The following is a 27595-nucleotide window of genomic DNA, read 5'->3' as shown; positions in this document are numbered from 1 at the left end:
GGAAGAGGAGGAAGTGTACAGGAGTGACATCTGGAGTGTAGAGTAGCTGGAGAAGCTGTGTGATGCCATGTGTGGTTAGGAAGTCCATGACAGTAAAGGTAGTATAGCTTGGTGCATTGTCGTGATGAAGCTTTAATGATCCAGCGATTGCTGGACGGACGCGGGCGACACGTTTTCTGAGTCTTTCAAGTACTTTCACGTAGAATGCAGCATTCACAGTCTGAACCAGGTGATACACAAACTCTCTGTAAACCACCATTCCTTGTGGAGATGCCAAGGCACCTTAAAAGGGGTTCACCTTAAACTCGATCTACACTCCGTGAAGGTTTGGAGACGACTGGCGATGGTGCGCTGGTAGCTAAGACCCCCACCCCTACCCAACCAGCGCAGTAACATCCAGCTCCTTCACCACGTTTTGGCGAGAAAAAATCAGTCCTACAACTTCCCGTTCAAACCCTGTATTGTGTTGCTTCTCTTTTATTGTCTTGAATAAAATTTAAAAAAAAAGAAGAAGAAGAAGGGAAGAAAGAAAAAGAAACAGCAAACATACCAGAAATGAACACACAAAATTATGATTTCACCCTCTTCAAGTGAGGTTGAATAAAATAAAATTATTGTCCTTTTTTATCGTCTTACGTTATCAATATGTATTAAGTTATCAATATGTATTAAGTTATTAATATGTCTTAAGTTATTAATATATACACATATATTCTTCTGACTAATTCAGTTGATGTTTACGGAACTTTCCAGACGTACTGATTATAGAACACAATATTTTTAGAAGGCAGTCTAGAAATCTACGGATATCTTTTGTAGCAATAGTCAAAATAATGAAGAAATGACTTCATTACTGTTGGTGAATTTAATAGATTTTTCTTTAACCTTTGGCAAAGCTTGCCGTCTTATTTAGAAGTTAGTTCATAGAAGTTTTGATCCAAATTCTTTTTCATTAAAAAAAAATCCAAGTATGATATAGATTTTGATCATTTTTCTATAAAATGAAGGGTGATGCAACATTCTCATGTCCATATTCGTCAATACCAAATACAATTTACTTTTTCAGCCATTCGACAGAAACCTTATTAACTAGTGTATCTAGGCCTAATTGAAGTCTGTTCTGCTGATACAGATTGTTTACCTATGTACTGTGTTTAACCCTTAACAAACCAAGCGGGGTCCTATAGGGACCCGAGAGGGTGATATTTGGTGATACTGCTACAACTATAAGAACCAATGTATTCTCGATTTTTATATGTGCCTTGCATCCTTTTGGAATATCTGCTACATAATTAGATCAATAATACGTTCGTTAAAAAGGTACGAAAGAATACATTGAGAAACTAAAATAATACTTGAGGTCCCCAGAAGACCCCAGCTTGGCAAACAACGTTGACGATACAATGGTAATTAGAAAATAAAGCTTCAGAAACACGTACGCTTTGGTGTTTTTTTTTTTTTTTTAACAATTATTGTCTGTTCATTAAAAATATAAATCAAAAAGTAATTTGATGGGAAACCAAAATCAAGTTTGTTTTTCAGTTATAAGCATTGCGTATAGTAAGATCTGCCATAACCTTATCCATTTCGAACAAGAAAGGGATCGGAACATTTGAATCAGTCTTTAAATACAGAAAGCAGAAATAGATTGAATGCGATTGTATATTTTACATATTATATAGTTCATTATACATAGTTGATACAGTCGTTTGGATTGATGAGGTGATTAAACTATTTATTTTAATTCTTTTGTTATGTCACAAATGGTAACTGATCGTTTGGGTTTTGTATCAATAGGATGAGGTTCTAGATCAAACATTTCAACAGATTGCTCTGTGCTTGGTACTACTCTGTATATTTTCTTCCCAGATATGTCAGGTTCACTCTGAGTCCGCGAGTGTTTTTTACCAGTTTTCCGCAGAGCAGTCATACTCAGCTGTTTTCTTAATTTACACCAACTATGTGTAGACGACCCTTTTAAATATGGTAAACAAAATAATTGGTAGAACGTGTACGCAGAATCTACGAAAAATATGAGAGTATTCGTGAGAGCCAAGACTGCCAGAATAACAAATTTCGTTCGCACATTTTCACAGATATTACTGTCGAGAGTTTCTTTTGAACAGAGCTCTGAAGACTCACGATAATTGGATATGTTGTGCACCCCGAATATGCAATTCAGAGCAAGACCCACTAAGGAAAACAACAAAAGCTGCAAAGAAATAATAAACAATTTATATGAAGAAGATCTGGTTACACTCATTTCCAACTGATTGCTCTGTGACGTCACAGAGTGCTTCTTACCTTCACAATGGAAGGGGGAAGGAGCCGACAGTTCAGCCTAACATTAATAATAAAAAAAAGGAGTGGTGCCAGGCAAACATCATCATCAACAGCGACTACACGCACACTGCCAACACTTGCTTTTCTACGTCATTAGGGATGGGCACGAGCGAGTTTTCTTTTGAAACTTGACTGACTCGAAACAGACATCCTGAGCTCGGCTCGAAAAATTTCCTCCAATTAGACTCAAAACTCGAATTTGGGTCAAATTTCGAGTCAAGCCGAGTCAAACGCCATGTGTAGTTTCAAGAACTCTTTTCAAGTATCCTATATAACCAATATAATTATTATCAATGATACTACTACTACAACTACAACTTCTTCCTATTATTATTATTATTATTATTATTATTATTATTATTATTATTATTATTATTATTATTATTACGACACCGTGTATAAACATAAAAGATAGCAGTTTGTATCTCAATACTGAAAACTAGTTGACTTCCGACCTCAGTAGTCATGAAATGTAGGAGGCAAGGCAATCATTCACGAGATTCTGGGTTTAAATTCCGGAGGAACAGGTATTCAGCCAAAAATTGTCAAAAGTTATAGGGCTCCGGCCAAACATGTTTAAAATTACTCGGCCCGGGAGAGCATAACTAAGCCGATGGCTCATCCGAACCGAGCTAATGGATCCCCTCTACCGAGCCGGCTCGAGCCATCAGCTGAATTGAGCCGAGCCAATGGCTCATCCGAACCGAGCTGGCTCGAGTTGTTTGCTCAGGTGAACCGAGCGGACCCGGTTGACATCACTACCCGAATAGGGCTTCTGCTTGGTCTCAAAAATTTGACCGTGCAGATCTCAGCCTTGATGATAAGAACTACAGTATATACTGTACTTATGTTGGTACTCACGACATTTGATTCTGCCTTGTTATAAAAGTCTATTGTCGTCTTGTTATCGAGACGAGAGAGATGTGAACAGTGTCCCCTCTCGTGAGCAATACTAAAGGTATTCCTCATTACTGCTTACATTTCTCATGGCCTTCGCTTTCCAGTTTAATCAGGCCATGATTTCAAAACGAGTTAAAACGAATTGAACAAGCAAGTCATTTATCAAACTCGACTCGACTCGAAACTCGATTTTAAAAACAGTGACTCGAAAAAAAAAAAAACACCTTTGACCGAGTCGAGTTTTAGCTCGACTCATGCCCATCCCTATACGTAATCGTTCCTCTCTTTCTGGTTTTTCCAGATGGTAAATCCACACTCCTACGTCAAACAATAACGAGTTGAAAATGACTGGTTTAGTAGGATTTAAAAAAATAATATACAAGTTGTGGCTTTCGCAAATAACCACCTAAATGCTAAAAATGAAATCTTACTGTAAAGTTATCCTCTATAAATTAGGAACTTGGTAAAATTAATTTGAATGTTTGTCAGTTTACCACAACTCTACCGTAAAATTAGTTTTCATGCTGTTTCTAAGTTACTTATTCTCAAATAAAACCGGGCCCAAAATATTTTTATATACATATAATAAAGATGTATCTTATTTTTCACTAAAACCTTTTACTTATTCAGTGAGCCAGACATGTTTTCTCAGAAGGAACGGACATGAACTTGTCATACGGACATCCGAATCAAACCTAGTCCGTTAGATAAACATAACAAAGATATGTTCATCCACAAAAAATTAGATACCATGGACAACGGAGTAAGTCCTTGGGGCCCATTAACCCTGTTACTATAAAGAAAATCGCAGACTCGCAGTGAAATAGCTATTGTATCAACAATTTCATTGCAAAGTCATGGCTTGTAGTTAATTCTGTTCAGTATGAAACAAGCTTTCCAGAGGTGCTATGTATTGGGACCCATAGCGTACTTAAACAGAGAAAATTGGGAGAATGTCAGGAAAATTTCTTTCAGAAATCCCATCAACTTTGGATCCTTCTGGAGTGGCCCCGGATAAAAGCACACAATCCAAATGTATATTGAAAAAATACTATAGGATATAAGAAATGTGTGTACCAAGTTTTGTATTGACAGACAGAATAGATATGAGAGAAAATCATGTATTGGCATATAAGCTTGTCCCTCATATCTATTTCGTCCATCAATACAAAACTTGGTACACACATTTTTTATCCCCTATAGTATTTTTTCGAGGTACATTTGGATTGTGTGCTTTTATCCGGGCCACTGCAGAGGGATCCAAAGTTAATGGGAGAGATTTCTAGAGGGAATTTTCCCGACATTCTCCCAATTTTCTCTGTTCAAGTACGCTATGGGCCCCAATATACACCACCTCTAGAAAGCTTGTTTCATGCTGAAGAGAATGAACTATAAACCATTACTTTCCAATGAGAAGTGTTGATACAATAACTATTTCACTGCGAGTCAACTATTTTCTTTATACTAACAGGGTTAATGGGCCCCATGGACTTACTCCGTTGTCCATGGTATTATACCCTTTTTTTTTTTTTTTTTTTTTTTTTTGCATGAACATATCTTTGTTATGTTTATCGAATGGACTAGGTTTGATTCGGATGTCCGGATGACAAGTTCATGTCCGTTCTTTGTCAGTAGGAAATAGGTAATTGTCTAAAACACGAACACGAAATGAAGTTGTTATACGGAAGGCTGACCGAGTTGTATCTGACCGATTTTCAAATTGCATGTATTCTATTAAAAAAAAAAAAAAAAAAAAAAAAAAAAAAAAAAAAAAAAAAAAAAAACCAGCACCACCGATTATCTTGTATCGAACCTTCAGTCTGTCGCCCGACATCGCAATCTTAACTGCAAGAAACTACATTGGAGCGCAGGCATAGAAATTCCACACCGTCAAGAACTGCCAAGTTGTAAAGATCATCATCCTTGTTCAAGGGCGCCCATCAGGGGGGGGAAGGTGGGGCGCTCTCCCCCCTAAGAGGAAATTGTACTTGGGAATATCGAAAACCCAATACAATTTTTGCATTAGTTACAGCAAAATTTGAAACGTTGCTTATACTTGCCCCCCTTGGAAACCACAACATGGGCGCTCTTGTTCTTGTTTACTGCCAGGAATCAGCGGAAAGCAAAATACGATCCCTATCCTGCAAATTAGGCCACAGAACTTGCTCCAGAAAGATTTGCAAATCGCGTTGATCTTTTCATATGCTTTCAATTAAGCAATTGAGTGGCTATGCTCGCTGAAAATAACCACTGGACTTTGAAACGAGAACAGGCATGCATAGAAACAGGTGTGCCATTCATTCCAATCACCAGCATAATCATATATGCTTGCGTCGTGTGGCGATTCAACCTATAACACCAAAAGATCGTCTTGCTATTGTTAATGGTAAGCATTCTGCCAGAACATCTCACGTTTACGTTTACAATTCCATAAGAATAAAACCAAGAAAGTTGCATTGAAATATAGTTATCGAAATAATAACACTGAATATTCGCGTACTGCGACTGTATTGTGTTAGTGCTGTCATAGGCTGACGCAAAATTTGAGACCTCTTCAAGTTTTAAAGAGATTAGCGTGGGGGTGTGGTTAGGTCGAGTAAATGTATCCAAGACGGCAAGAACGGATAATGATGGATGGAAACAGTGTACAAAGTAATGACGACGTATCCAGGTACAAAACGTGCTGCAAAATATGATCAGAAAAGAGAAAGAATTAAAAGCAACCAGAGATTGGCGAACACTGAAGAGAATTGTCACAAGGAACCGTGGAGGTAATGAGGTACAACTGACACCAGTACTGAATCAGCATCTGGAACGACCTGTTTCTATAATCATAATCAAACGAGAGCTCCATAACCTCAAGATCAGCGATTGGATTGTTTTTCCAAAACTTTCACCATCACCAACCCGGTAGCACAAAAATAAATAAATAAATAAATAAATAAAAATAAAAAACAAAATTAAATTAGAAAAATAAAAATGAAAAATAAAATAAAACATGAATGACGACAGGGGCGGATCCAGGACCGACTTCTGGGGGGGGGCGGTTGGTTATATTGCTGCTTTTAAGGGCTCCAAACTTTGGGATAGGTTTTATTTATACATATAAAATAAGAAAGTTTCCTCTTCTGGGGGGCGATCGCCCCCCCTGGATCCGCCCCTGAATGTCGATGGGTAGAAGAGATCGATGTTGTCTAAGTCATTTGTGGTACGGATAACAAAACATGGACTGTCGATAATGGAAGAGAGAAATATGATCGAAGTCATTTCTGAAACTAAAGGCTGTGTTTATATATGGATGACATCTAAAATTGTCCTAGTTTTCCCCCTCAAAGTTCTGACAGTTTTGTGGTGATTTAGGCTACGATTTCTTGATATTACATGGATTTTGTTGTAACTTTCTTACGACAATTTCCTGCTAACATATTTCTGCACTGAATGTCATGGCTTGGGTCGGGTTGCATTTACTCAGTACAACTCAGGCCGCGTTTACAAAGTACCTTTTGCATTAGCTTTGCAGCTTCAAGAAAAATTCTAGAAAATATAATCCATCTCAGCCTAAAATATGGAGGAATGTTTCCTTTTACCGGATTTGCTATTGAGGTCCTTCACTCCGTTCCTTTCTTATTTAACTTGTTTATTTTATTTCGTTGGCGTCTTCTCGCTGTTTTGTACCCGCAACCTGTCTGAAATAACTCGAAATATTTTCTGATTTCGAACTCAATTGTTCAGCATATTTCGATTTTTCTCCTCCAAACACCTATTAAAGCTTTCACTTCATTATCATACCACTGACATGCCATGATATATTTGTTATTTAGTTATACAAAAATGCTGTGCCCTTTCTTCGTATGAGAGGGTGTTAGAAATGGTGAGGAAGAATAGAACAGTTCTGTAGGTATTATTAAAAAGAGGAAGATTAAACTGGTTGGGACATTGGCTAATAAGAAACATGCTAGATGGGATGGTAGCAGGAAAGAGAGAGAAAGGGCAAAGGAGGCTAACAATTGATGGACGGAATCAAAGGAGAAAAATCGTACGTGGAGACAAAGAAGTTAGTAGAAGACCGTGGAGGATGGAAGCTTCTCAGTTGCGGCAAGTGACCTGCCAATAATGACAGAATGCCTATTATTATTATTATCCATGTAGTGAATGAAAAGCATCCGAGAGGCAAAATTCAACAGAGTATTGCTACGATACTTACGGTAAGGATTAGCATTCATATCTATCTTGGAAAGCTTCGAAATGTGGTGTTGGAGGAAGATGGAGAAGATAAAATGGACAGAGAGAGCAAGAAACGAAGATGTTTTAAAATGGATAGAAGAAAAGAGGACACTTCTAGCCACCATCCTTCGGATTGGACACATCTTGCGAAGAAATTGTCTTCTTCACACCGCCATAGAAGGAAAGATAGAAAGGAAGCGAGGAATAGGAAGAAGAAGAACACAGCTGATCGATGATTTGAAAGATCGGAGATAATATTGGGAGTTAAAAGAGGAAGCTGAAGATCGACAAAAGTGGAAGAAATATTTGCAGGCCAAAATCTAAAATTGGAAAAAAAAAGTCCCAGGACTTGCCGAAAGGCAGAATACTTAATAATGATAATAATAATTAATAATAATAATAATAATAATAATAATAATAATAATAATAATAATAATAATAATAATAATAATAATAATAATAATAATAATGTATCTTGGCCAAAGACGATTCAACTCTGCTCACATCGGTCTGATTCGGAATGACTCGGCGCTGGCGATTTCATACTGACGAAAGCATGTTAACTTGCAAATGAAATCTTTCGGTTTGACGTCACATGATTATGCCCTTTACACTTAGAGAGGAGAATGATTAATGCAACTGAATGATGGAAGGATTAGAGGAATGAGAATGTGGGAGGATACTGGAGTACCCGAGAAAACGCATGAACACGATGTTGTCCTCCATAAGCTTACTTGGTCGGGGATCGAACCAAGATCCCACGCAGCAGAGGTAAGCGTTCTACTATGAGCCACCGTGTCCCCTACAGGTGGTGACTCGGGTCGGCCTGGGCTGGAATCAATGTTGTGAAAGGACTCTAGTGATTATGTGGAGATTTTAGATGGTCAGTTGCATTCCTATAATACAGGTTGTTTTCTAACAAGGATGCTGATTTACAAGATGACAATGCATCAGTACATACAGCTGGACTTGTTCAAGTGTAGTTTGATATACACATCCTGATTAGCTTCAATACTCTCTCTGGCTCGTTAAAACCCAAGATTTAAATACGCATTGTTGAACACTTATTATCGAGTATAGAGCAGTGAGTCCGGCTTAGATTTCTTCCTCCATTGTTGATGACATAACTGAAACTGCACTATATCAAAAATGGCTCACTGTTCTTCTGAAACGATTCACGAGTTATACTGGGTGTATCAAAAGTCTGGTGTCATAGGTCAACTGCACTATTAGTAAAGATACGGAAAAATTGAGAAGGGAGAAAAGTTGTTGGAAATAAGCGGTTTTCAATCTAAAAATGGTGGATTTTTTTCAGTCGCACCGGCCATTTGTTGCAGAGTGATAAGACGTTCTTTGTTAATGAACAAGTTACGTTTCCAGTTTAGGAGGTGTTATTATAGAACGGAATGTAAGAAGAAAAGAGTAATATTTCCAGTTCAGCAGGTGTTCAAATGGAATGTAAGGGCAAAAAATAACATTTCCAGTTCAGTAGCTGTTAGAACGGAACGTAATGGGTCATAAAAATGACACGGGGAACATTCACATTGTTTTGTGAAGTAGAACACTTCGAATCCCTTTCCCAACAATACATGTGATATGGGCATGGTAAAATGCTAAAGGAAACAACCTGTTGAACTGGCAACTTTGTTTTCTTATTTAACCCAAAACACCTTACCAGTGTGGAGACAAAATGATTCGTGTGGTTTGAAGAAAACTCCTCCGTTTTAGATTGAAAATAACATATTTTCAATAATTCTCCTGTCATTCAATTTTTTCGTTCCTTTACTCATAACGCAGTTGATATATAACACCAAACTTTCGGTGCATCCTATGTACTGTACGACAAATCAAGGCATACCAGAGTAAAAATGATCCGATGTGGTATTAATGAAGTAATGAATACATTTTGTTAGAACGTCTGCATTATTTTGATAACTATCTATATATCGAGATGAATAATGTAATGAATTAAATTTTAGTATCCTAATTTTAGCACAAATTATTAACACATATTGTATCTTAAATATGTAGATCCTATAAAACAGACCAATTTGCTCTTACCTACCGTCAGATCCGGTACAGATTCTTTCAATAGAAGACTGATGATAATGACACCGACTGTGATAACAGATCCTCCTGTAGCAATGTACATCATAGCGACCCTGGCTGGGTAGAATCCAAATGCTATGCTGTTGTTTTGAGCTATGATTGCTAGACAGGCTGCAGCCAGTCCCTGCCCAGATAAAATAATGGAATAATGAAGAGTTAGGTTAGCAATTAACAAGCAATGTTGTGCAATGTTCAAATTTTGTCAAGGAGTAATTATTTGAGTCGTTGCAAATTTAATGTAGAATTTCGGATACCTCTACGTTGATATATGATCATGTCATAAAATATACTGTTTATATGCCTTGATATACCCAGCTTACGTCATGCTCTTAGAAGGTACACTAGTGCCACCTCTACACAGGATCAGCTATAAAAATCAAGAGGACCATCACATCTGGCATCATTCTTCGGCCTGTCAAATTCCGCTCTCTTAGCTCACCTGCAGCTTTGAGATGTTCCTAACCCAATCCAAACATTCTAGCTTACTTGGAGCTCTAAGGCCTCCTACCCACCTAGCTTGCATGGAGCTCTGTGGTTTTCTAACCACTCTTTGCATGGAGCATAGAGAATCGTAAAATCCATCTCACTTAGTTTGCTTGGCATTCTGTGGGGATCCTTCCTTAGGTTACCTGGGGCTTGAGACACCCGATTACTCTAAATCATTAGATGATGTTATGCTTATATTGTGAAACTGTATCATACTATAGGGTATTTCGAAAAGAATGGCCAAATTTTAAAACTCTATATCTTAATAAAACACACTACAAACATGGGATAAATTGCAAAATACTCACAAGATCTTCAAGTTTTAGCTATGCCATTACAAATGTTCTGTGTCCACTGTAACAGCACGAACATCTAGACGATAGCTAAATTCGTCATAAACTTTACACAGTGTACCTGCGTTTACAGCAGTTATGACGGCTGTTATTCTGTTCTTCACTTCTGTGTCATGAGGTAAAGGGGGGGAGGGGATGAACACACTATGTGCAGGCGGATCAATGTCAAAACGCCGACGAAGAGCATGCTGAATCAAATCAGTGACTCAGTCTTTGCAAACTGCAGCACACAAAACGCTTTCTGTTGAGTGGACGCCATCTTCCCTCTGACTGAATGCAAACTCAGAAGACACATTGACTGACATCTAACGGCGATTTTCTGAAACTCTAGGCCACGCCCGTTCAAACAACACTCATCTCCTTGCCGGCACGTCCCATGTTCCGTAATTATTACCGTTCAAAATCAGGTCATTCTTTCTGAAACACGGTGTATTTTATGTAACAGGAAGTTTTGTAATAAAACTGGTTGTGGGAGGAAATCGATTCCCATATATAATTACGCTACCTTCTATTTGCTTAGCAGAGTTTTACTATATACATCTATATATTATTACAAGATAAGGGAACAAACTTTAAAATATAACAAATAGTGCCGTACATATTTTTGTACCGTTAGAATGTAGCAACAAAATTTTATTTTTTACTGACGTGATTTCTTTTAAAAGCCGCGTATTTTAAGACCTGGAAACATAATATCGAAATTCATTTTTTTTTTTCAAGAGAGCAGTTTAAGCTATCACAAACTTAGCACAGTGCCGCACAAATAGTTCAAAAAAATCAAATGTGAACGAGTTAATATACAGGGTGGTAGGAGGATGGTAAAACATGCATATTTAGATAGAACACGTACTAGTTCCTGTGTAATTCCTTAAACCGCTTAGGATAGATCCTATAGTTTCTAAGTTAGGGAGTTTTGAAAAGTGATTTTTCGAATTTTCAATGGATCATAACTCTGAAAGGAGACGTTTTTCGGCCAATGTTTATTACAAATTTTTTCTTTCATTTTATATAAGGAATCGCCTCCCAAAGTTTTTCGGTGGAGTTACCTACCACCCTGTATTTCCAATATCATACTATATATATATATAGACACGGATGGTAATCAGAAAAATGGAAACACCTGTAGTTGGCAGTGGTGTCGTGGCGCCCGCAGCGCCGGACCGCTAGTGGTGCTGTGTTAGGTCGGTCTCCATACTACGTCAGGCGCAGTGGAACAGCAGTGTCCAGTGGCTGCAGCAGACGGAGATAGTGTAAAATGGGAGACCTCTCAGATTTTCAAAGAGGGAAAATTGTTGGTGCGCGGTAATGTGGAGTGAGTGTGACGGCAGTGGCTAATGTGTTAGATGTGTCGCGTGGGACAGTGTCGAAGGTGATGACGGCCTACACAACACACGGGAAAACCACATCGGGGAAGCGGAACAGTGGGCGGAAGAAAATCATGAGTGACAGGTCACGCCGGGTATTAAAGCGCATTGTCATGCAGAACCGTCGTGCCATTGCGGAGCAAGTGACGAAGGAACTCAATCAGCACCTCCCCCACCCTGTTTCGACAATCACAGTCCGCCACGAATTACATGACATGAACTTACGGGGTCGTGTTGCACGGGCCAAACCGCTCATCAGGGACCATAACGCTTTCGCACGCCGCAAATGGTGCCGCGACCATGCAACTTGGACCGTTGAGGACTGGAAACGTGTGATATAGTCAGATGAGTCGTCCTTCACCCTATTTCCAACCACAGGCCGTGTTTATGTGTGGAGAACGCCCAAAGAAGCTTATGATCTGCAGTGTCTCCGCCCAACTGTGAAACATGGCGGCGGCTCGGTGATGCTGTGGGCCGCCATATCATGGTTTTAATTGGGACCTGTGGTCACACTTAGCGGAGGAATCACTGCCAACGATTATGTCGCAATTTTAGGAGACCACTTGCATCCTGTGGTGCGGATGTTGTTCCCGGACAATGACGCCATCTTCCAGGATGATAATGCACCCATTCACGCAGCTGGCGTTGTTGCAGCATGGTTTGAGGAACATCGGGATGAAGTTCAATACCTCCCCTGGCCCGCCCAATCCCCAGATCTCAACATAATTGAACATCTGTGGTCCGTCTTGGAAACATGACTCCGGCGACGATTTCCACCTCCATCCTCTCTTACAGAACTGGTCGATGCCCTGCACGAGAAATGGTGTGAAATTCCACTTACTACCATTCACGACCTCTATGCCTCCATCCTACGTTGCATCAAGGCTGTTCTGAAGGCGAAAGGTGGTCCGACACCATATTAATCTGGTAAGTTGCAATTTCGTTCAGGTGTTTCTATTTTTCTGATCACCATATATATATATATATTACGATATTGGATAACGAGAGGGATCAAAAATTAGGTTACAAGGCGGATATTTGTGGAGTTTCGTCTGTTAGAGGAATTAGGAGTGTGCGGCAATTTTAATACATAGAGTTGGCAACTGTGCAGAATTTCAGCCATCGGACACATATGGTACTAGTTGTAGCTAAATACCAATGGCAATTCGTTTGGAAAACTGGTCTAGCGAAGAAGTCCGCTCAGTTATTCGATTCCTGTGAGCGAAACATGTAACCGTGGCTGAAATTTACCGGCAGCTGGTAGATGTTTACAGAGAGACTGTAATGTCTCGTCAGTATGTCGCAGAATGGTGTCAAAAGTTTGTGACAGAGAAAACGTCACCGACGAGGAGCACAAACGTCGACACAAGCACTGCATCAACAGACTACCACACTGTCGAAGCAGTTTCGCTGGGTCATCATCAACCACTCTCCCTACAGCCCGGACCTCGAAGTGACTTCCACTTGCTCCCGCACTTGAAGGATCACCTAGGAAGTCTTTGCTTCGCTTCAGACGAGGAGATGAAACACTTCGTGACAACATGGTTGAACACGCAAGGACAGGATTTTTACCAAGAGGGAATCTTCAAACTCATCCTACGATATGACAGGTGCCTCAACCGATATAGAGACTAGGACGCCGTCGCTTCTCTTCAGACGAGGAGGTGAAACACTTCGTGACAACGTGGATGAACACGCAAAGACAGGATTTTTACCAAGAGGGAATCTTCAAACTCATCCTACGATATGACAGGTGCCTCAACCGATATAGAGACTAGGACGCCGTCGCTTCTCTTCAGACGAGGAGGTGAAACACTTCGTGACAACGTGGCTGAATACGCAAGGACAGGATTTTTACCAAGAGGGAATCTTCAAACTCATCCTACGATATGACAGGTGCCTCAACCGATATAGAGACTAGGACGCCGTCGCTTCTCTTCAGACGAGGAGGTGAAACACTTCGTGACAACGTGGCTGAATACGCAAGGACAGGATTTTTACCAAGAGGGAATCTTCAAACTCATCCTACGATATGACAGGTGCCTCAACCGATATAGAGACTAGGAGGCCGTCGCTTCTCTTCAGACGAGGAGGTGAAACACTTCGTGACAACGTGGATGAACACGCAAAGACAGGATTTTTACCAAGAGGGAATCTTCAAACTCATCCTACGATATGACAGGTGCCTCAACCGATATAGAGACTAGGACGCCGTCGCTTCTCTTCAGACGAGGAGGTGAAACACTTCGTGACAACATGGTTGAACACGCAAGGACAGGATTTTTACCAAGAGGGAATCTTCAAACTCATCCTACGATATGACAGGTGCCTCAACCGATATAGAGACTAGGAGGCCGTCGCTTCTCTTCAGACGAGGAGGTGAAACACTTCGTGACAACGTGGATGAACACGCAAAGACAGGATTTTTACCAAGAGGGAATCTTCAAACTCATCCTACGATATGACAGGTGCCTCAACCGATATAGAGACTAGGACGCCGTCGCTTCTCTTCAGACGAGGAGGTGAAACACTTCGTGACAACGTGGCTGAATACGCAAGGACAGGATTTTTACCAAGAGGGAATCTTCAAACTCATCCTACGATATGACAGGTGCCTCAACCGATATAGAGACTAGGACGCCGTCGCTTCTCTTCAGACGAGGAGGTGAAACACTTCGTGACAACATGGTTGAACACGCAAGGACAGGATTTTTACCAAGAGGGAATCTTCAAACTCATCCTACGACATGACAGGTGCCTCAACCGATATAGAGACTAGGACGCCGTCGCTTCTCTTCAGACGAGGAGGTGAAACACTTCGTGACAACATGGTTGAACACGCAAGGACAGGATTTTTACCAGGAGGGAATCTTCAAACTCATCCTACGATACGACAGGTACCTCAACCGATATAGAGACTAGGACGCCGTCGCTTCTCTTCAGACGAGGAGGTGAAACACTTCGTGACAACATGGTTGAACACGCAAGGACAGGATTTTTACCAGGAGGGAATCTTCAAACTCATCCTACGATACGACAGGTACCTCAACCGATATAGAGACTAGGACGCCGTCGCTTCTCTTCAGACGAGGAGGTGAAACACTTCGTGACAACATGGTTGAACACGCAAGGACAGGATTTTTACCAAGAGGGAATCTTCAAACTCATCCTACGACATGACAGGTGCCTCAACCGATATAGAGACTAGGACGCCGTCGCTTCTCTTCAGACGAGGAGATGAAACACTTCGTGACAACATGGTTGAACACGCAAGGACAGGATTTTTACCAGGAGGGAATCTTCAAACTCATCCTACGATACGACAGGTACCTCAACCGATATAGAGACTAGGACGCCGTCGCTTCTCTTCAGACGAGGAGGTGAAACACTTCGTGACAACATGGTTGAACACGCAAGGACAGGATTTTTACCAGGAGGGAATCTTCAAACTCTTCCATGACGCGATGGAGACTAGGGATTGCCACATTTGTTCGAAAAATGAATTTTTCGAAAAACGGAAAACGAAAACTGCCGAGAAACGGAAAACGGATAATTTTCGTAAAACAAACTGAATTCATTTCATTTGTTAGGACTTCCAAACTACAGTATGCTATGCATACGTATAGGAGGTATTATAGAACGGATATGTTCATCTGTCTGTCTATTCTTCCGTCCGTCTGTTGACAGGCGTCAGAGCAAGAGCGGTAAGAAATAGCGGGAAGCATAGTTTTGCAACACGAATAGGTTCATCTAATCCATTTGATTTTTATTTAATCCAGAAGTGGTAGAGATCTATCGCTTTCTGTTACATTGTTGGTCACCACAGAACACAAACGGTAATATATAGACACACTTGGTTTTCCAGAGCCAATTCATTGTCTCAAGAATATATTCAATGTTCGCCCTTATTACGCATAAGTGTCCGAAGTCTTATAGAACGGCTTTGTCCGTCCGTCCGTCTGTTAACAGGTATTAGAGCAAAAACAGTAACAGTAACAGATTCAGAGCCCGCAAAATAGGTTCCATCTCCTTCATTAACTCTCCATTCAAGCCGGAAGTGGTTCTTTTGCTATAGAAAAAAACTCATTTGTTTCTCTACTAAAACAGGAAGTGGAAGAAATGTATCACAACTCCCAGTATCAGTATTGGTCACCATAAAGCAAACATGGCAATAGTTAGCGAGAAGCATGAATTCAGTACCTTGGGAATAGACTATCTCCAAGTTTTATCCTCTGGTAGAAATTTACTACCACTTCTAATTTCAATAGTGATCACGATAGAACAAAAATGATAAGAAATAATTATATATATACTAGAATATAATATGAATCCAGGGTTCGAAGATTGTCATCTCTATCCCTCTATGTAAACCGGAAATGGTGAGAAAATACCATTTCCTATTTCATAGTGAAAAAACTATAGTCGGAAGCAGTTTTTGATATTGATTCTGTGCCACAATGATAGTTTCAGTCTCTAAGTTTAATGCAACCGAAAGTGACAAAAAAAATTAAAATAAAAAAATAAAAAGCGTTTGTCGCTTCCTAATACCTTTCTCGTTCTATGATAATCAATATTGTACCTGGAGATTGTAGTAAATATTTAAGTGTATAATTTCATAATCACAAGAAAAGATTTCAAGCCCTCTCTACTGGTCTAGTGGCTAGCGCGTATTCCTTGGTTGCACAGGGTACCGAGTGGGGAAAGCATTGAACGCTTTACGGTGATTCGAATTTCACTTTAAAATATAGGTCCACGTCTTGTATAGTCTCGCTCGATACTGAAAAGGGATGCTGAACTTCAACAACAACCAAATAAAAAAAAATATTTCATCTTAGTAATATTATTCTACTGAAATTAGTAGCAGTAAAAACTAATACGAAAACGAAGACCCACCTGTTTAGTGAGATTATTATAGTCAGATACTTTATTTCTCTGTCCTACCGTATATAAAACATCTTTAGAACAAATAAACCATTCAATAGTATTTTGTTAGTACTAAATTACCTATTTTTTAAAGCAACCAAATTGTTTTTAATACTGAGTTAGTTAGTTAGTTATAGAAAATAAGAGAAATGAATGGGGGATCTATATGTATATAAAATATGCTCTTTTTCCACTAACTTTGACCCCTCCCCCTCCGTTTCTTATGGCCCTCAGCCGCAATAACTTTGCACATATACATATTTTCACATCCTCCTATCAGGCGCAAGTCTCATCCCGTAACTCGATTCATCCATTTGTACCCTTTACTTGTTAGCGAGGAGTCTTTAGAATCAGCATTAGAACATATAATTACTTCATGTTTCATATTTTGTTAAAATCAATTTATTACAGAGTTGCTTGATACTGTCACGATCAGTTTATACAGGAACCTTCTCCTTGATAACTTGTTAGTCTTTCTTTTTAACATTATAAAATATATTGTCGATAACGCATCAATAATCACTATTAGTAAATAATTATATTTTAATATTCTGTAAAATGTAAATTTTACACTCTTTACCTTTGCTAATTGTTATTTTTAATTTATATCCCTCGAGAACCGAGAACCAAAGGTCTTCACATCACCTTATTTCGTGCTAAGCTCGCATGCGTACGAGGCTCGACAAAGTCTATGACCATATCAACTTTGGCCAATATCGGATGAGTTTAACGCGTTTTAATGAAATCTCTTGATTTATACTAAGTTCAAGTTAAACCCAAATTTTCTGGACAATATTTTGAGAACCAAAAGCTCATAATTCATAATATTAACCATGTATACTAAACGCTTTAAAGTCTATAACTGTACAAATTAAGTCACGATTAAATATCATTTCTGTCATTAATATGCATTATATCGAGTGAAATTCTTTCGTTATTTAATGGTCAAACCTAACATTGATGGTCAGTAACTCGGGAATCAAAAGTTTGCTCATCATAATATTACATATATAAAGGTAACTAAGAAAGTTGTCTCTCTTTTTGTGGAGTTCTGTGTTCCATTGGCCCGCACACCGTGAGTTGAATGCGAATTGAGATAAGGCGAAGGTCAGTTGTGGGTATATCCAACATACTACCTGGTTGTCGTAGTTCAGTTACACCGTCAACGTGCGTAAGGACAGAGTGAACATGGAACCTCCACAGAGCGTCATAAGGGCGTGTATGTTGTACAAGTTCAAACTGGATTCAAACACCGCTGCAGCGTGGCGGAAGATAATGCCAGGCCTTTGGCGAGGGTGTCGTGACTATGCGGACAGTGCAGTGGTGGTTTAACAAGTTTAAGGACGGTGACGAAACACTCGGACACGCACCACGTGTCGTAAGAGCAACACATGTACAAAATGAAGACCTTCAAGCAGCAAATGAGGCGAACAGTGGCCATACATGTGAGGAATTGGGACTACAATTCAGTATGAGTAGAGAATCCATTTAGCAGCGCTCCATCAACTTGCGAAGCACTACAAGTTGGGTCGATGGGTCCCACATGATTTGACCCCGGGCCAGAAGGCAACACAAGCAGATACTTGTGTTTGTTTGCTGTCTAGTCTGAGGAAGGAGTCATTTCTGGACAGGGTGTTGATATGTAATGAGAAGTGGATTCTGTACGAAGCTCCACGGCGCCGTCATCATTTGTTAGCATCCCATGAACCGGTTCCAAAACAGCCGAAACCACTACTGCACAGAAGAAGGTCCTGTGTGTTTGGTGGACCGCTCGCGGTATCATGTTCTGACCAACTGCTACCAGCTGGTCAAAGTATCAATGCAACTGTGTAGTGTCAGCTGCTGAGCTGTGTTTAAGAAAAAAACTCTGCAGCCAGCACTTCTGAATCGCAAAGGGGTCCTTCTGTTACAGAACAACACTAAGCTCCACGTAACTAGATTACCCGGGTCACCATTCTACACCTTGGATGGGAAACATTATTGCATCCGCCATACTCTCCGGACATTGCACCGTCCGATTATAGTTTGTTCCATTCCTTGGAGAATCATCTTCGAGGACGCCAGTTCAGATCCCTTGTAGAGGTGCAAAATGCACTTGATACCTTCTTCGCTTCACAGCCCACCAAGTTCTACCTTCCATGGCCTTCCGGAAAGTTGACAGAAGGTCGTCGATGCCGACGGGGGCTATGTTTGATCTTCCAGGTACGTCTTAGGTGACATATCGATGTTCGAAGGTGGTGGGTGAAAAACGACAGAACTTCCTTGGTTACTTTTATAGTTACTAAGCTCGTCATGATCTACCACCATGCCAAGTTTGGTAAAAATTGAATGAGTTCCATCTTTTGCGCTTTAATGAAACTTCTTGATCTCACTGATTCCAAGCCTAACATTGGTGGCTAATAACTTGGGAACGAAAAGTCTGTACACCATAATATTTTACACTGAGCTTCCATGCACATCAAGCTCTTCAATATTTACGATCATACCGAGTTTCGTCAAGATCATTTGAGTTTAATCAAATGAGTCTTAGTGAAATTTCTTGATATCACTAAGTTAAAACTCATATTTGATTAGCAATGACTATGGAGCCGAAATCGTACACACCATAGCCTAATATTAAACGTGCGTACTAAATACATTGCGGTCCATAACCGTACTAATTTTGGTCGTGATTGGATGAGTTTCGGCAAGAGTAGGCATTATACTGTACAATATCGTTTCATTAAATCCAAACCCAAGGGGGCACAGTGGCTCAGTGATAGAACGCTTACCTGTCGTGCGTGGGATCCCCGGCCGAGTAAGTTCATGGAAGACAACATCGTGTCCGTGTGTTTTCTCGGGGTACTCCAGTTTCCTTCCACATTATCGTTCCACCAATTCCGAAAGCTTTTCGACAAACGAAAAATTATCACAAAAGGAAAAATCGTCGCAAAGCGAAAAATCATCGAAAAAGGAAATTTTTTCGAAAAAAAAACCGAAAAATCAAAAAATGAAATTTCAGAAATTCGAAAAGCAGATTTTTCGAAAAGGGTCATCCCTAGTGGAGACTGTCGAAAACAACCTGTACTATCTGTTGGCTGTAGGGCCTATTGGTTGTGTGAAATAATATATACAACATTTCACTGCAGGGTTTGTAACCTTACTTTCTGACTCCCCTTGTAAGAATATGTAGGGTATAGTATAATGTTGGTTCCGCGATATTGATGTGGAAACTCGAGAACCAAATGGATTCTGCATGAATTGAGCACATTGTACCGTACAACAACAGGTGAAGCTTGGGTGACAATTGATGTATTCTCTCAATGTTTGAAATGCTTTTGCGTTCCTAATACGATTTTAAAACCGATATTGTATACAAAGAAGTTTATAATGACTTTGAGGTGGTCCTTATCTGGAGGAATTCACTACATACTCAATCCAGATGAATTCACCACAACCGAGTAGTATTGTTGAGACTTACCGGTACATGTCCAACATTGGTCAACAGGAAAGATTAACATAATTACCGTTTATTACACGACGTGAAAATTAGATAGATGTCGCTGTAGAAGTTATAATCATTGCGATACGATATACAGCACTTTCTGTAGGCCTATTATGCTGACCAGACCTCTCTGTTACTGGTTTTAACTTTTCGCATAGGGATAGGCTTCAGCAACCAAGACAATGTTCAAAACGCGTTCGAAGGTTTTGTACATTCCATTGAAAAGGAACTTTTTAACTTTTTCTTTTCTTTCTTTTTTTTTTTTTTTTTTAAATTTTGATTACTTTCGTTCACACCCACGCAAGTCATGACATTAATTTCTCAACAATATTAATGTTTATTTTCTTTATTTCCTTTTTACTATACAAACTACAAGTCAAATTTTCCTTTCATTGCTTTTACCTATATAATTAAATATTTTCACTTTTCCCTATTAAGAACTCCAGTAACCTGTTTGAAGAACATAGAGGTATCTTCCGTAGAGTCAGTAATCATTGTGATTGTTCCAGGTGTCATGCAACAACGAAATTTCTATGATACGATACGAAATATTGGAGATATTCTTAAATTTTTTTCTTTATGTCAATTCTGAAAGGATCCTGGATATTTACGATGGCCAGAACGCAATGGCTAAAAAGCCGGACTTTAGGAATTTGTAAACCTTGTCCCCACATATGACAATTCAATTCAGTAATTGCGTTTAAGATTCTTTGCCTCAAGCAAGCTAGGAAAGCAATTCTTGCCTCATTGATATTTCTCTCCTCCTCAAGTGGTTTTCAATAGACGCTTATTGTGCAAGAATTCTTTTACTTTACTGCAGGTTCCATTATCGTTTTTTCTTTCCCCTTCAGAGTTAAAGCAAACTTGAAGTTCGAACTAACTGTGGAGATATTAAGTCGGTTGCGTTCTTTTGTCCAAGCAGCATTCATTAATAAACATACCTGTTCGCAGTAAACATTGTACTTTGAAAGGAAAGAATATGTAAACCGACTTTCTTCATATTCTCAAAAAAATTTTCGCTTGGTGTTTTCGCACGTTCGAAAAGTTTCAAATTCCTTTCTTTAACAGTTGTACAGTTCTTGAGCTATCTGAGGATGCTACTTCTTGAAATACCTTGAATTCTTCGTAAAGTTCATCTATGCCAATGGATTTAATATTATAGGCCTCAACAGCACTAACACAATCTTCAAAAGAACAGTCGAGATTTCCAAGCAAAAGCAACGAGAGTCTCGTATGTAAATTTGTTTCACTGAAATCATACCACCCGCGAATGTATTGACGAGCCTGTTTATAAAAATAATAATAATAATAAAAAATCCGCACTTTGTTCTATTACAAGGAACTAATTGTTTCAACTTAGAATTAACAACATATCCAAATAATTTTTCTGTTATTCTTCTGTAAGCTTTTTATCTAGATCTTTCAACATTGAATAAAGTGTTGTAACAGTACAACTATTACTTTCGAGAGTTTCGATGACACGATAAAATAATTTGAGGGCACGACTTAGGAAAACGCAATAAATTATGTAAAGTTAAACATTTATAAGGGAAGAACTGAAAAGCAGCACAAATGGGCGTCTGGCTCAACTAGTAAGCCGGACACGGGACAGGACTTCCAAAAGCAGGACATCTGGCCACACTATGGACATTGCTGACTGCCTACAGTAACGAGCGCGTTTTAATTTAATTTACGATATACAACACTACCATTTCAAAAATGATTTTGGAAACCTTGGGTTATCTGTATCTGTTGGCTAGTCACTTCTAATTGGCTAAAGCAGCGTTTCCCAACCTTTTTCAACCAGGGGCGTCATTTAGGAGGGGCAGGGAGGGACATTTGCCCCCCTGAGTTTGAGATGTATATAGATTTTATCAATATAGTAGTAGTAAGTCGGTGAAAAACGCGAAATTTTACTTATATCAAGGGGTCTTGCCCCCCCCCCCTCAAAGCCAAATCTGAAATGACGCTACTGTTTTCAACTTGCGGCACACTACGGGTGTAACTTGAATTCTCGCGGCACACTCATAGATATTATTATTTGTAAATATAAAACACCGTGGTATTTTTTTCTGTGATTAATGATCTTTCTTACAGAGAAGAAAGCTCGATCACTGGTTTTCCCCTGTGGTTAATCATTACGCTTACTTTTCATTCTAATTTGAAAATAGAAAACAATTCAATGAAATATTGGACTCAGGTTTGCAAAACTAAGCTTCCTTTTTCTAAAACTGTATCCAACCTTTCACTAAGAAGATAGATCACTAAATAACGAAGGACAAACAAATCTCTTTTACTTTTAAATCATAAATGTAGGTAATTTGTATGCATATTTTCTTTGTCGAAAGTATTGAATGATATTTTAAAATTTCAGGTTACGAAATAGTCTGCAACAATAAAGGAGCAACAATGGTTATAACAATGATAACAAATACTTTTTTCAACATTTAAAATGTACACAAGAGTAACACGGTATGAAACTTAAAATTGTAGATTCATAGTAGAAGTTTATAGTAATGTGAAATACAAATATACATTTTCCCCTACGTTTTACAATTTGATTGCTATAGAATTAATAATTTTGTTTCGATTTTCCCGCGGCACACTAGCGGCCCATTCACGGCACACCGGTTGGGAAACGCTGGACTAAAGTATTAGGTGGCTCAATTTTGTTTTGTATATATGGAATATTAATGTGGTCCAAAATAGGAAAGTTACCAAAATACAGCTGTTACATTGTCAAAATAACTGACTGATAGGAACAGTGGCGTATTTAGGGGGGGCTTCCGGGCTTAAGCCCCCCCCGAAATCTTACTATAGTCAAGTATATGAAATATCTTGCAGTATTTTCACATTTTCAGGCAAAGCCCCCCCCGAAAGTTAGCAAAGCCCCTCCCGAAACAAAATCGTAAATACGCCACTGGATAGGAAGTTTCACAAATACTTTTACACCGGAGCCCCACAAATACCCTCTTGCACTCGCGCGCCGAAGAGATTTGTTACATCACTCATTACAGACATCTGAAAACAAGAAAAAGCGTACTTCGCCACTTGTAGAGTAGGAAGTTCTAGCGTGTCTGTATTTACCTATGCGCTTATGTCCACTTACCACTTCTAGCACTTTACATAGAAACGTCAGTTTGGTAACCACGTGAAAGTCTATGAAGGACGTTGTTCTTCTGCAAAGAGAAGCACATTATTAATCGAAGCATACGTAAATTTATTTTATGTATTTCCTGTATCATACTATAGAGTATTCTGCTTGCCCCAGAGTTCCTGAGAAAATGTTAAATGACCAGGTGTGTTATCTGGTAACTTCATGCATGGGTTTGTGATGGCTCGATGGTGGAGTGTTCACTTCTGGCGCATGGAGTCTTTGTTTGGATTCCAGTTTCTGCGAAATGGCTCTTTGTTTGGATCCCAGTTTCTGCGAAATGGGTTTCCTCGCAGTTTTTTCTGTTTGCTCCCTCTATCATCATTCCATCATTGTCATCTTTCTTATCATCCCCTTTCGTACCTTGGTTCATAATCCTGGGACGTTAAACTTTAAAAAGAATCATACATCGTTGAAAAGATTATGGAAAAAAACGAACAATTGTAGAGAAAGTGGGCACCGTTTATAAAGGCTGGGGCAATCGTTCACCTTGCGCTAGAGGTTTGCACGGGCTCGGGCCGAGCCTACAAAGCATATAACACTAAGGGCCCGGGCCATAAATTTTTATATATACAATCATATTTTTCGGGCCTTTTCAGGCCTAACTTTGTAAATATACTGTACAACGATACATACATACATATATAATATTGCACCTTTATTTCTGGACAACTTTTAAAGCACAACTGCAAAATTAAACCTCTAATTGCTGTAAATAAAAATACAATTAATTTTGCGTTAATTATGTTTCTGCAATTCGGACTTATTTCAGGTTCATTTGATTATCACACGAGCATGCGCCGAGCTCGGGCCTAAATGCTAAAATATATTTCGGACTTGGTTCGGGCCTCACATTGTAAATTCACGGACGGGACCGGGCTCGGGCTAAAAATTCTGGCTCGTGCAAACCTCTACCTTGCTCTCCTCGTGAGTGCATCATGTGTATAAGGCATTCGAGTAGCAAGAGTGAACTCAACATTTGAGTTGTTCAGTTCAGTCTTACCATCCAGAACGCCTCATGTGTACTTTGTAACACTTTCTGCTATCATATTGCGGTATTTTCACCTGAATCGTGTCCTATTGACAGCAACTGTACAACAGTTCGTAGTTAAATAGTGATCATTTCGCCAGTGGTTCCCCACATGAACAATCCCCCCCCCCACAAAAGCTGTTGGTTTTTCATTGATCTTTTGAACGATGTATCAGATGACATACCTTGCCATTTAAAACTTTTGGGTGTTCCACCGGATCGATTCAATGCGCCTTCGAACATCTTGCTATCTCACTTTTTTTCTTAATTTACAGCTATTTGTAAACATAGGATGGTTTACATTAAACAGCCGGTGTGTATGTATACAGTGGTGCCCACCCCCCTTATGTCCATGACGCACCCCCCCAACTGTCTATCCGTAGGTGTTCTTCCATGAAAAAATCTTCTTTTCGATTAATTTTACCCCCCCCCATCAAACATATTTATATAGATTTTTAACCCCCCCCCAAATATTTCAATGACGCAGTTTGCGTCATAGCCCCCCCTTGTGGGCACCCCTGATGTATACATGTACACTCATGTCCAAAATTGTCGCATGTCTATAAATATGTTGTAGTAATGTCGATAGCTTGAGGTGCACGGCTGTTTTTAACTAGAGCAGACATTGTTTTGCTAATATTGTTAATGTTTTTCGCATTAAAATATATTTCTTTAAATCTATTTTATGTGGAAAAAATAGTTAGTATTCAAGATGGTACTTACTGAATTAATGATGACATCTCTGATGATTTCATTTGTACCTCTTTTGTTCGAAGGACTAGCAAAAACTAACTCCAGTTCTTTTTCTTTTTTTCTTAACCACAATTGAAATTTTTAAACCTTCATGTGCAGACCTAGATCTTAATCACCTGTGCCATTGAATTTTAATATAAATAATTATTTTGCAACATAATAACAATAATTTTATTTTGAAAATTGGTAAAAACGTTTGGTAATGATGAAGTGATGGTCAAATTTAAGCATTCCACATTTTGCAAAGTTTACAGGTAAAAGTCAGTACTATGCATGCAAAGATATGTTTAAACGGAACAAATCTGTGCAAGCAGCAGAATTAAATAGTAAGTAATATAGCTGTATTTCATTTCCAGCACAAGAAAATGAGCAAGGGCTTTGATATTACATCTCCACATAGAACCTTGCCAAAGCAAATGTGGGAACACTTCATATATTCGGGAGGGTACCTGCATTTCTTTCAGGGGCGTAATTTAGTGGGGCACGTGGGGGCAATTGCCCCCGAAGATTTTGAGGAATACATAAACGATTGTCTATGCTACTACAAAACGTGAAAGTCTTATGTCGGTGGTGCTCTTGCCCTTCTCAAGTGAAGTCTGAAATGACGCCCCTGATTTCTCCTTCCGTAATACTGTAATGCAGGGTGTCCAATATACAATGCAACCCGTAGTTTGGGATAGTAGAACTTTTGAACCCGAAGCGGTACACAAATAATAGTTATACCAAAATGAAGCCTTGTTCATGCATATATTTTAAAACTAGGAAGCATCGATTGAAGTACACTAGGAACCACGCAGTGTTGCCAGATATAACCAAAGGTATATATATATATATATATATATTTTTTTTTTTTTTTCAAAACATGTAAATTGACTCATAACTCATACGTATGGATGTTCTGTCGTTAATTTTCAGTTTGTATAGTTTGAGTAGCTTGGAAACTATGGAATGGAAAAAAGAATTTTTCATTTCAACCGATAACTAATCGGATGAGGCCTTTGTAAGGGGTTACTAGGGAAAACGTGGTTTTCATAAATTAACATTCTAAATTGGCAACAATGCTGATCACGAACTGAATTGTCAGTTCTACGGTATATTCTGGAAGTGCCCCCGTTTTGATTCAATGAATAGTAGTGTTGCCGGATGCATGTAAGTAAAAGTTTTATCATGATAATTTCAAAGTTCCTTTTTCATTGTTTTCAGGAATTGCATAATGTAGACAGATCCTTAACACACTTTTTGATGCACTGAAATAGCAGCACTGTTCTCATGTAATTTTGAAGAAATTCGTCACATTTGTCACCTCTAAGCATAATGATAATTGCTTTTAGATTATTCCTCATATTATAGTATAGTTATTTAGAAGTAATCATGTAGAACAAAGATCGAAACGTAATTCGACAAAAACGACTTGATAAAGTGTGTTCGAGGTGATAGACTGTGAAAAGTTAACTGGAACATTTCGTTATTCCAACAATACGAATGCGCTATTAACACAGACTAACGACAGGAGATAAAACATGGAGGGGCATCATTTGGAGAGGGCAGGAGGGGCAATTGCCCCCAAGTGTTTGAGGAATACATATATTTTAATAGATTGTCTACTAATATATTAGTACAAAACGTGAAAGGCTTATGTCAGTGATGCTCTTGTACGATACGTGTGTGACAGACACGATACGAACGGGCCGCGATGGTTCAGTGATAGAACGTTCACCTATGGTGCATAAGGTCCTTGGTTTGATCCCAGCTCGTGCCAAGTGAACTTTGTGTTGAACAAACACCGTGTGTGTGTGTGGGGGGGGGCTCTCGGGGTTCTCCTTTTTCCTCCCACTTTCTACATTGCATCATTTCTCATCATCATCGTCTCCTTTAGCCTAGCTGGCATAAACGTTGGACGTAAAACTTAAAGATTTCATTTCAGTTTTACAGACATGACGGGAGAAAGTGTGTTGCCAAGTAATTCTCGTGATAATTTGCTGAGTTATCACTTGGAGAGCACAGATAAAAATGAATCGTCTTTCCGTACTACAGATTACATAGTTATAGGGACAGATGATTCTTTGGACAATAACGCATGTTACATTCCAAACACTAGATGTAGGCACGATGACTCAGGATAGAATGCGTACCCCTGGTGCATGGGGACCCCAGTTCGATCCTCGACCAAGGAAGTTTATGGTGGGCAATATCGCATCCGTGGGTTTTCTCGGGTTACTCCTGTTTCCTTTCACATTCTCATTCTACTAATTCTGCATCATCATTCACGTGCCTAAATCATCGTCTCCCTTAGCCTGAAGGGCATAAATGTGGACTGAAACATTACATTTTTTTCATACTCGATAGTATGAAAAGGCAATGGCACCGATCCTGGGGGCCGAGGGGGCCTGGGCCTCCTCAAAGTTCATGTGGGCCCCCCTAGTGTATTTATGAATATACAATATTTGGCATAATTTGAATGCAATTTGTCTT

General features: G+C 39.2%; 1 protein-coding gene across 2 annotated transcripts in view; it reads right to left on the bottom strand.

Moving 5' to 3' along the window:
• Positions 1-25166, bottom strand: part of LOC145664940 (uncharacterized) — a 56928-nt gene extending 31762 nt beyond the window's left edge. Inside the window, exons 1-4 of one of the 2 annotated variants that reach the window (XM_081732058.1) lie at positions 25094-25166; positions 23296-23365; positions 9533-9700; positions 1583-2212 (exon numbers count right to left, since the gene is read on the bottom strand). In XM_081732058.1, the coding sequence (XP_081588184.1) occupies positions 1736-2212; positions 9533-9700; positions 23296-23365; positions 25094-25125 (747 nt within the window). In that variant the 5' untranslated portion in view covers positions 25126-25166 and the 3' untranslated portion in view covers positions 1583-1735. Of the gene's footprint in view, positions 1-1582; positions 2213-9528; positions 9701-23295; positions 23366-25093 lie in introns of those variants that run through there. The other variant, XM_081732057.1, reaches the window with a different exon arrangement.
• Between the last annotated feature and the right edge of the window lie 2429 nt (positions 25167-27595).

This window comes from Thermobia domestica, chromosome 11, assembly GCF_964235325.1.
Source record: "Thermobia domestica chromosome 11, izTheDome1.hap1.1, whole genome shotgun sequence".
Classification (NCBI taxonomy): Eukaryota; Metazoa; Arthropoda; class Insecta; order Zygentoma; family Lepismatidae; genus Thermobia; species Thermobia domestica.
The sequence above is the reverse complement of the archived record's forward strand: the minus strand, read 5'-3'. Positions and strand labels throughout refer to the sequence as shown.